An 11,551-nucleotide genomic window follows, 5' to 3' on the forward strand; every position below is an offset into this window, starting at 1 on the left:
TATCCAAGATTGAAAGAACACTGAATAAATTAACAAGACTTCAAGTACAGAAATAGGACGCAAGGACTAGCTGGGTCAGAAGAGATGAACTGAGGAGTTCTCTAGATACCCCTCAAATACAGTATGATGAAGGACACTGCATATAACAGTTTACTGTACCTTGAAACATGCTTAAAAGCCTCCACTATTACTGGAGCAAAGTCTTTTGTAAATTCTGGTCCTTTCCTTTTGCTGTTCTGTATGACATCGTTGGCCAAGTACAGGAATGTCAGCTTCCTATTTGGTTTTGCTAATAAAAAGAATTATAAACAAGAATAATTAGAAATTTTAGTTCTTACAACTAATATCTATTTATCCCCATTTATACTAAACACAAAAACCTCAAATCAAATGTGTTTTTTCCTATTCTCATTACTGCTTACAACATTTCACTCTAATTTTGTATTTAAAAATGTGAAAAGACTTTGGTCACCCATTGGCTTTTCTCTCCCTTCTCCCGTAACTCTTTCCTCAGATTCTTCCTCCTTCATAGTATGACACAAGTTCTCTCTAGCACCATCTCCAAAAATAAACAGAAAAAACCATGATATTCCAAAGTATTCTTCAGTCCCCAACTATTTTCAAGTGTTTTCCTGAGCCTTATGTGATTTGTCTGTTTGGTAGCCTTCATGGATTTCTTCCCAAGTCCTTCAGCTTCCCCTTGAGCCTGCATAAATTTCTTACACCCATGAAGTCCTCTGACAAGGAGCTTCACAGGTCCACAGTCATTCATGTGAAGAACCTCCTCCTTTCAGTTTGAATTTCACTCAGTCTTATACAACCACCCCTCATCTTCATATTTGAGCAAACTGAACAGTCAATCCCTAGTCAATCTCTCTGTATCACTGTGATACTCCCCTCCCTCATCTCCAAATAATTAAAACACTCATGTGCCTACAACTGTAATATCAAGAAAACAATTTCAAAAATCACTTTCAGTCTGCTGTGGCGTATGTCTTCAAGCATCTTAAGCATTCTACCCCATTCCCATTAATGGGCAACAGATTACAAGCTTCCAATTTACAAGTTGCTTTTGAAAAAATGTTCCACATTTTCTAAGTGTTCCTACTCAGGTATTTTCATCTACCATCACACTTCATCTAATCTTCATTAGTCTACAGGCCTCTCAGAGCTGCAACTCTTATTGTAAGACTTCTAAACTTGTGTTAACACCAGAAAAACTTTCAATATCCATTACCACCACACAGCCTCAGTATGTATGCTCTGACTTCAAAAAAATGTTTCTCTTAGAAGACAAGATATAAGTTTTTTTCTACCCTCCTGAGGAAAGCAGCACTGCGGTAAAGTCAATCCGAGGTTTCCTAAAACTCATGCTTAGTTCCCAATATGATTTGATTTTGTTAATTTCCACTCCAACCTCTGAAACCTGCAGAACCACCACCCTCACGTACAAACAGAAAATTCAGTGTTGATATGCTTCCATTCTAATGAAGTGGTTTTGAGAATAAATTTTGCACTACAGAAAGACTCCTCTGAAGGATTCCTCCTTAGAGTACTGAATTCTTCCCATCCTCCCATCCTCTTGGACACACATATCGAACAAGTAAAAAGAGTTCTGGATTAAGGGGGGGGGGGGGGAAACCCCTGCATTAAAAGTAAAAACACACCTATATTTTTGAATCAAACTAAAAAGTCACAAAAAAGAATTAGTGTGGAAGTGCTGGACAAAAGGTGGATCTATTAAAAGTCTGCTCTAGTGAAGTCACTACATGCAAACACCCAGGAAATTTATCCATTTGGGTCAAAACCCGGCTAAACTAAAAAGTGTATTTTATAAACTTATGCTACTTAATTCCTATATTAAAAACTGACTGACACTATAGAAACACTTCTCCTACCTATGTTTCAGGTAAATCATAGTTCTGATCCGTAGAAAGCTTTCAATTATTCGAAGACAGACTCTTAGAAAACACGTCTTGTCTCATGGGTGCATCAAAATAAACCAGCATTTACCAAAGCTGACCCTGCCCCCCTCCTCCATTTCTTAAATGGGCCCAGAACTAGGACTCAAAATCTAATGAAGCAGACTGTTCCCCGTACTACATCCTCTAAACTGCATGCAGGAGAGGTCCTTGTCCATCCATTTCACAGAAAAAAAAGTCATGTTTTAATTCTCAGTGACATAATTCATTTGTTATAGACCTCAACTTCCCTGTTTCCAACAAGTAACCAAACCAACTGAGCCGGTAAAGACAGGAGGAATATGCAGTGCCGTGAAGTCAGGTGATGCTGGTTCTCACAAAGCCTAGACTTCATCTATTCACTACAGTAAACAGATCAGTATACCATGTTTGAAAAAAAAAACCTGCTAAAACCCAGAAAGTCACTTTCAAGCTTATCTCCTCTAGTATTACCTTTTCAGCTTCCTACTACAATTCAACAGAAACAAAACTGCACAGAACGAACAAAAATGCTCAAAACTCTATTAAGCTATCTGTGGCTTTGGTTAGAAATTCAACTAACATTCTACCCTTATGTTCAGAAAGAATACTGTGAAGTAAAATTTAATTCCTCTTGCTGTAAGAATGCTCTGCACAAAACTCCAAAGCTAAAAATTATGCCTACTCTCAAGAAGTGTCCCTTTCACTTCACAGATCTTCAGGAGTTACATACCGGTCTACTACTGCTCTGCTTTACGCATGAGACTAAAGTGCAATGTAACCTTTAGCAACTGAGGTTGACAACTCTGAGTTGAAAATAACCTGAAGTGTTCTATTGCTACTATGACTGTAAATTACCTATTGATGTCTGAAATACAAAATTTAATTCCAGACCAGATACATCTGTTCTGAAAAAAACCTTACCTGTTTAAAGCATCTCTCTTCAGTAGCAGCACCACTAACTTTTCAGCCCTGGGCTTTGATACACCTCAGAACACCAAAATGGATCAAAGAACAGCTAGACTATTTTAAAAAAGTGTTCTCAATGCATGGTAAGACTATTAGCAAAAGCACTCTTAATGTCAGAAGAAAATAAAAGGAAAAAGGTAAGATCTTAGTTTAAACAAAGATCTGAAAGGCATATACTGCCAGAGTGTATAATGTAGCTAATATAATGTAGCGTATGAAGTACCTAGCCCACAGTATCTCTGGTACACTAGCAGTACAGTCTGCAAACACAGAACTGCTAAGAAGGTATCCATGTTGGACTGAGTCATCTTTTCAGAAGCTCCGTGCAGCGTTCTCATAACTCTTCTGCTTGTTTCAGTTAGATTTACCATTTACCCACCAAAGCAGCTCCCTAAAGCACTGAATTCTGACATACTTTAACAGGTCAATGGTACTGGTTGGTATAAGGCCCATATTAAGCAGATTACTCTGAAAGCATCCACAATGAGACTAACTGTGATGGGCACCTTGCAACCTTGCAACTGAAAGTAAGTCTGTCCCAAAAATGTATCTAGCATTTAAACACCAAGGAATACTTTGCAGGTATTAATGTACTTCACCTGCAACTAGTGTAATCAGGCATCTACAGTGGAGAGACTTAGCATCCTCATTATCAAGTCTATCAAGCAATCTAGACTTCTTAGGAACACATACTTGTTAGCCTGGCCTGGTTCTCTACCAGTCCAATACAGATGCCTTGACATGCTTGAGTCCATAATACTTAGAGAACTCTAATGCTGATGAGCCACCACTTCAGCACAAGAAACTCTAGTTTTTTACCTTGGAAGGCAGTAAGCATGTTATTTTCACCGAGGTTAACTCTGGCAATCAAGGCCAGCATAATCACCCATACCTATCTTCTCCAGGTTTACCCGGCATTGGAAATTAGGCTCCCATGAAGATTGCTAGAAACATGCCCATTAGTTTCATGCTGTTCTACACCTCTTCCATAGAGCTAGATATAGGGAGATATCTGCTGTCTTACACATACAGGAAGAAATTAGAGAAATACAGAAGCATAAGGGATTTCACTTACATCCCACTACAAGTGTATAGACTACGGATCCATTTGAAAATGTTACATCAGGCTTTAACCTTCGACAGGCTCGTTCTGCTTTGCCAACTGATCTTGAATGAAAATATCATTTAACAAGAGGTTTTGAGAAAATGAGCATCAGTATGTTAAAATCCCACAACAGTTACCAGCACTAAACAGTTTCTTTTTTAAACTAAGTTCTCCAATATGGATTCAAATAAAGATTTGGCCCAATTGCTTTTGAATTACGTTAGTCTACATACATGCTGCAGAGTATATGAGTGTCAGCACTTCTCCCAAAATCCCCAGGACAATTCCCGTGTCATAGCATGCTTCACACCTTTAAAAGAGAAGTTACATGACATCTTTGTAAACACCTGATAAGCTTTCAAGCTTTTTATTGCAAGACCAAGCTCATTTTTTTTTTTTTTTTTTTTTTTTTTTTTTTTTTAAGTCAAGCAGCACTGAAACTTGAGAGCAAGATCACTGACCCTTGACATCGAGAGCTAACCTGAGTCTTTATGCAAGCTGATTAAGTGTAGCATCTTTGGTAACATGACTGAAAGTATACTGGTAAAAAGCCACTTAAGATGCTACCACCAGAAATAACAATTGAGAGATAACATAATCCATAAAAGACATGTTGTACATGAGCACTGAATCTTAAAACTCATTAATCATCTGTTACAAAAAAGTTAAAACTAAGTGTCCAATATCACACAGTCATCTGTTTCTCCTGTTGATTTTTACCGAAGTTTGAGAACTGCTGTGTTTTCTTTTCAAAAAGGGAATGAGATTGCCCCCAGAATGTGTGTTCAAGGTTTGAGGGTCCAGGTAACTCCACTTTTGAGTTTGGAGGCTAGCAGACAAAGGGAACACAGCATACAGCCACAGCTGGGAAAAGAGGCCATAAGCATCAAATTACCATGGAGATGTGAGAAAGCTGGTCACAAACCAAGGATACCATTCCAACATAACTACTCTGCAGAAGCTTCCCACTGCACTTAGTGTATCTTGAATTACCTGAACACATGAAACAAACCAATTCCTTTTATTACCTCACCTGGCTGGTACAATGCCAAGATGGATCAACAGCAACAACAGTTTTAGGATAGGAAAATGACACTGCACTCCAGTATTGAGAACCAGAACTATGAAAGACAGGCAGGTACAGGTAAGATACAAGGACACGAGGGGTACAGCAACAAATGAATACAGATCTGTACATGCTGCATTCTTTCAAGACTAATCTTAGAGAATCAACTAGTTAGGCTGGATTACACAATCCAAATGTGACTATTTTAAGCGAAAGATTCTTATATTGCTAATCTATTGCTCCTGACTGTAGTTCATATTGTAAATCATATACGTAGCGAATACGTTTCTCTAACTTGACTCAACAACTCGCATTCACTTGAAGTTTTGCCTGCTGCTGGTTGACCTCCAAACCTTTTTGCATAGAGGAAAAGATTCACGTGGCTAAGCAGGAAGGCACCCACCAGCACCTCCATCTTAAGGATCTTATTGGCCTCCCCAAGAACACCTACTAACCAGTGAAATCAGCAAGCCACAGTTCTGTTTCTTTAAACAAAAGAAAACAAAATCTCTTCATTCTCTCAAGTGTATCACATTGGCCAATGACACTATACCACCATTAAACAAAATAATCTTACAACCACCAGTAGAGAAAGATTCCTTCTCTTGGCAGAAAAACTACACTACATAGTACAGAAAATAACTGCTTTAAATCAGGAACTTGTTTCCTGAAATTCACTTCACATCAGCAGGGCAATACACTTCCACCACTTTTGGCTGTGGCTCTGCTCCAAAGCAGTTGATCGAGTAATTCAGATGTAGTAAAACTTTCAAATCTGGTTTCAGTGTTGCTAGGCCTTCTCAATTTGCCTAAGATACTCTTACCTTCCAATTTTCAGTGGCATTGAGCAACTGCCACAACAGCCACTAGCTACAGAAAAAGGTATTGCATCAATGCCAACAGCTGTAATGAGTGAGGACTCAAACACTAGCATATGTTGCAGCAGCAGCAGTTGTAGACAAACAGCCATAAATAAGCAAAAATAGTCACTTCTTATACCACTGAAAGACTTCAACACCCCAAAACCAAGAAAAAAGTCCAAGTATAATAAACTGGAAGAGCAGGTAAACTGGCAAGAGTCAAGTGCTAAAAAGATGTCCCTCTGTAGCAACCCAGATGTACTTACACAACTGTAGCCATCTTAAAGATGACATACAACGGCTCTGCTAACCTGAGTAAGTTTTGTAGTGAAGACAATGATCAGTGTGACACAAGTGGAGTGACAGATTACAGCCAAAACAAGAGGTCAAATGACTGGGAGGGTGTTCAGCATCAGTTTCTGTGACTGACTAATCTATGAGATGCCATGCCAGGCTCAGAGGAAACAGCTACCTGAATCTGAAATTAGGTTTAAAGATGCAACACGACAGCTATTAAAATATCACTAGGACAAATACCTAACAAGTGATAGAGCTGGATCTGGAAAAGCTAAGAGGCAATGAAAAGGAAAATGAAAAAAAGGCAACAGGAAAAGACGACATTACAGACAATGCACTGGAGCTTGAAATAAAAAGTCCCATATTACAAAACTCAAACATTTAGTAATTGTATTCCCCCTCCCCCCCCCTTTTAAAAAGAACACATTTTAACCCAGTACAGCAAATACCACATGGAGCCTACTGAACAAGTACTTACTCTTCACCCAAGGCCAATTCTTTGAATCACGGAACTGAAATTTTTCATTTCGAAACAAACCACACAAACAGCAAACCCCTGCAGCTGCAGAGAATCCTGAAACCAGGGAGCAAGAAAACATACCTGATTTGCAAATAACAAAAAGTCTCCACAGCCTCCATCTCAGAAAAGCCTCTTCAAGGGGGTTCCTAAGGGTTTTCTCAGCAGCTGCTCAGTGGTTGCAGGCTTACACAACAAAACTGTATGTGTAATGCCACTACTCAGTTTAAAAAAAACCAACTAAGTCAATCCCTTTATGGATACACAGAGTTAAACAGTTTTAACAGGTCCACTAGTTGCATTTTGGGAATGACTGATGTATTCACATTACAGTTAATTAATTAGTACTACTTTACTTAAATACTGAGGAAGCTTATGACAAGTAATTAACTATTTAACTGAGCATTACATTTCATACATCCGAAATCTAGCTGAAGCAAGATCATTTTCCTTAGTGCACACTTTTCGAGCTGTCACAAAATTCTCCCTAACCCCCCCTCAAAAGATCTTTGTTAGGTTACATGGCAACATTATCACAAAAGTTAATCCACACAAGGTACTTTGAAGCAATCATGAAGCTGGTATATCAGAAGTACCAAAGCAAAAAAGCCACACTTTTCTAGACTAAAAATCCAAACTGCATGAGATTCTCATGTTAGTAAGATATTTACTACGAATGAAGCACTGAAAGAGTAGCCTCCCCACCAAATTATTTATTCCATAAATCAACTATGAAATTCAAAAGAATGCAGGCTCATGATCAGCATATGCCAGTGCTAACACAGGCTGTGGCCTAAAGGGTTGATACTACCCTCACAGTCTCCTTTGTGCTGGCACCAGCTTTCCATCAGGGAACTCATCTATTTCAAAACTAATTATTGGCTTTACTGGGTTTCCATCAGCAGCACAGCACAAGATACTGTCCACAAAAAAAAGCATCAGAAATATTTAAAGACACGTTTAACCAACAGTAAAGCAGAAAAGGAGCTGTTCTGTTTTCATTGTAGACCTCTGTTTATCTGTCAAAACAGGAGAAATCTTTGTTATTTCATTACAGTTGTCATTTAAGTCAAAGACATTCTATTAATCTTTTCTCACAATTTTACTCATCAATGAACAAATAATCAGTGAACTACAGAATCTATTTTCTGCTAATCATTGTAATACAGTGAAAAAACCCACCACTACATACACTAAAATGTGAAGTACCTTGAGTGGCACCCGAGGGTTTTGCATAGATGCAGAATCAGGAATACTTAATACCCCAGGCAGAGCATCAGCTCTACCACAGCCCTACCCTAGTGTCACAGTTCATCCATACATTTTTCATTAGCACGTATTGGAGGTCAGTCATTAAACAGCATGTCTCTACACTCAGTCTCTTGAAGTATATAATATGCAACTCCTTATCATAATTTCATCAAACTACTGGTTTTATAAGATGACATCCTTCCCTTAAATATTCGCGACAGTTACTAGGACTGTCTGGACAATTCAGAGTTATCAGTACTTTCACAATACAGCCAATTCTAGAATACATTACACTAGCTTTCCTCCAATTTTTTATTATTTCTAAGAATGACCCTATGAATTCTACATGCCAGTATTTTAAGAACTACATATAAAAGTTACAGTAGTATTAGGGAAAAGGCATATACGCATACTCCTTCAGTAATCAGAGTTACATCAACTGTCTTGATGCAACTTTAGCAACACTGGAGTTCAGCAAGACAAATCCAATGTTACATAGCTGCTCCAAGGTATGACAAAGACATGCAAGTTTTGCCCATTCTCCAAGTTTACATCCAAATGGAAGTTCAACTGTAGAAAACCTGTAGATGAAGGTGTATGGAACCGATCATCTGTAGAGATGCCCTAATATGGGACCTGAACACTACCAATTAACCCAAGTAAACAGAAAGGGACTAAGATTTCATGTTGCCTAAGTTATATGCACATATGAAAAGCTGCCTCTTCACCACTACTCCCAACATGATACAAAGACAATGATTATTTTAAAAATAAAAGAATCAGAATCAAACATTTAGGAACAAAAGAGCTGTGATCCTAGCACTTGTTTTCATCTAAAGACATCTTCAGAAACGTTCATGCAAGCTGATCTGACACAAGGGATCTTTTACCAAAACTGAAAGCATCTAGAAAAAAATGTAACACACTGTATTGTGTTCGACTGGGTTGGCTATACAACGTTCCACTAGCCTCAAAGGGAGTAGGCTGGAAGGAAGATCTGGAGACAGGGGTGACAATAAAGAAGGCAATAAAGAAGGGATACAATGAAAGGAAATAAAATTTAGAAAGGCAACGTTCAGTCTTCAGTTCCAGGATGCTACTGGCTAGCAACAGCAGCAGACACTGTCAGTAATTTTTGTGTCCGTATTCCCCAAATAGAGATAATTTTCCTCTCATGTAGGAGGGAAATCATGTTTCTATGGCTTGGATGGTGGGCAAATCAGGAGCCTTCAACTTACTCTATTTTATGGTCTCACTGCCACCATTCTGCTTTGTGATGCTTTACGCAAGTCACTTCACCACAACATACTGTGTGAATTCTCATCTTCCACACACGCTCTCTGCTTAGACCACTATATCCACCCTTTCAGGATTACGGACTCTCTTATAATTCTGTGCTGCAATTAGCAAAAGGTTAGTAACATAAGCTAACATTTATGAAGCTCAGGTACTATTATCAGAGATGGAAAATTAAAATACATTCCATGTATATTAACTATGCCAGCTTCAAATGAAGCGATAGATGAACATAGAAAAGAAGAAACACTTCACATAAGGCCTAAAAGCCCAGAAGAAAAGGTACAGGACCTTGAAAGCAACTAAGCTACTCCTACTGGAGCTAAGACTATCACATGCTTTCCACAGGTCCTTGAAGGTTGGCTTCCAAAAAGAGGTCACCAGAAAAATATTATTTTGAAGCAGTAAAAGCTGGTTGACAAACTGAAGATAAAAACAATTATAGCTGCTCTGCTCATCTAAAGCTCCTGAGGTACATCCTCAAAACAGGCTTAAAAGTAGAAGCCAGACATTGAAAGCTGAGAAAAAGCAAATTACTCCCATGAGTTCTTAAGAAGATCATTATCCTTGCCTCTCAATACCACCTTCAAACATGTAGCCTATATTTCAAACGTTTCATTTCTCCAATTAGTCAAACAGCACAACAGGAAAACTATGCTAATACTAAAGTTAAGCGCTGACTATTAATATTGTGGTATTGTGCATCTTAAAGAGCAACTAAAACTCTGGCTCTGTGCCAGTTAGTTTAAGAGATTTTTCTGATATCATTCAGAACACCAAACATTAAAGTTGTTTGTTTAGAAGGCCTAGAAACCTGAAATATTTCAGACACAGATGGGAGATCCATTCATTTGTTCTTGGAACAAGAAAGCAAGCTTGCAACAAACATATAGTGAAAATATGTTTATTTCATAAGAAAAAAATATGCCATCAAATACGTCTGTCTTTAGGCAACAGAAAAAAAGATTTTAACTCATGCTTGAAAGTTCAAAAGATAACACTGCACACCAAAACCATACCTTAAACAAAAACACAATGGCCATGTGAAAACTTACAATGTTTACAGGAACATATTTCCATACTATACTGTGGAGTTTAGTATTACTTCATACTCAACATTTTTATTTTAAGTGTAGTTCATTCCATTTGCTATGAAGTTATGTCCCCTAACCAAGAGGTAGTTGAGATCCAGCCATGCATTCTTTGTATTCCATTACACATCAATTCTACAAGTCGACTATTCCTCTTAATTGCATGAAACTAGGGGAGTGGTTCCTCTTTCATCAGTCCTGTAAAGACTTAGTGCTATTTTTCTTCTCCACTTTAAAACCTTGCCTTCTACTTTTCCCATTAAAGATCCACATATTAATGGGGCTCCAAAGGAAGCTATTGAAAGACAATAACATTTCCTAGAGCAACGCAGCGTTCTAGCAAGTAATTTTCCTTTTTCTTAAATGAGTCAACTTAAGATCAAGTCATTTTCTAGTCAGGTCAAATAAACCTTCACATGTCATTACTGCCTTTCAGTCCCTGAATGACTGCCTATAGCTGCAAATTCCTTCCTGTTAAGAAGAAAGCCACATAAGAATCTAAGTCTGCACACTCAACACCAAACACTCAATACAGTTAAAGAAATATGCATTTTGATCATGCTAACATCGGTATTAGCCATCTGGCAAAAAGAGGAAGCAAAACCCACTTTGGACACAATAAATTGCTCTTCCCCCAGAGAATTCCCACCCTCAGCTGCCCTACAAGAATAGTTGCTGGCATGAGTGGACAAAGCCACTGCGTCACGAAACTCAAATAATATTACAGCTAACCATCCTTGTAGATGATGAAAGACAGTGCCTAAAAAGGGTCGTCTTGGAAGAGCCGTGACTACAAGTATTAAAACAAAAAGCCCTAAACCCTGTGCTTGTCGCCTTCCTTCCCTTTTCCCACTTTCCCCTCTCCTTCCACAAAAAAGGGCAGTAAAACATGAGAAGTAGCCTCCTCAGAGGCATCTCACTGAAGGAGGAAGGGGGAATGGGAGAAGAGAGGAGACAGGGGAGTGGAGAAAAAAAAGAGGGAGGAGAAGCACCTCCCAGCTCACAGTCATCAAGAAACTGAGACCCAGGGGTTTAACACTTACCCCAGGAGCTCCGTTCTCCCCATAAGCCGGGGCAGGCGAGCCCGCCCTCCGCCCTCTCTCTCTCTCTCTCCTTCTCCAGCTCAATACGCCGAGCAGCTCCGCCATCCTCCCCTCAA

At 38.8% G+C, this 11,551-nt stretch overlaps 1 protein-coding gene across 1 annotated transcript in view; it reads right to left on the bottom strand.

The window, feature by feature from the left end:
* The window catches only part of RPRD1A (regulation of nuclear pre-mRNA domain containing 1A), a 41,811-nt gene extending 30,271 nt beyond the window's left edge, over positions 1 to 11,540 (bottom strand). Inside the window, exons 1-4 of the mRNA XM_009707456.1 lie at positions 11,436 to 11,540; positions 5,905 to 6,089; positions 3,985 to 4,076; positions 160 to 289 (exon numbers count right to left, since the gene is read on the bottom strand). Coding sequence (XP_009705758.1) covers positions 160 to 289; positions 3,985 to 4,076; positions 5,905 to 6,089; positions 11,436 to 11,540 — 512 coding nt within the window. The remainder of the gene's footprint in view (positions 1 to 159; positions 290 to 3,984; positions 4,077 to 5,904; positions 6,090 to 11,435) is intronic.
* Between the last annotated feature and the right edge of the window lie 11 nt (positions 11,541 to 11,551).

Source organism: Cariama cristata, unplaced genomic scaffold (assembly GCF_000690535.1).
Source record: "Cariama cristata isolate BGI_N322 unplaced genomic scaffold, ASM69053v1 scaffold10829, whole genome shotgun sequence".
Classification (NCBI taxonomy): Eukaryota; Metazoa; Chordata; class Aves; order Cariamiformes; family Cariamidae; genus Cariama; species Cariama cristata.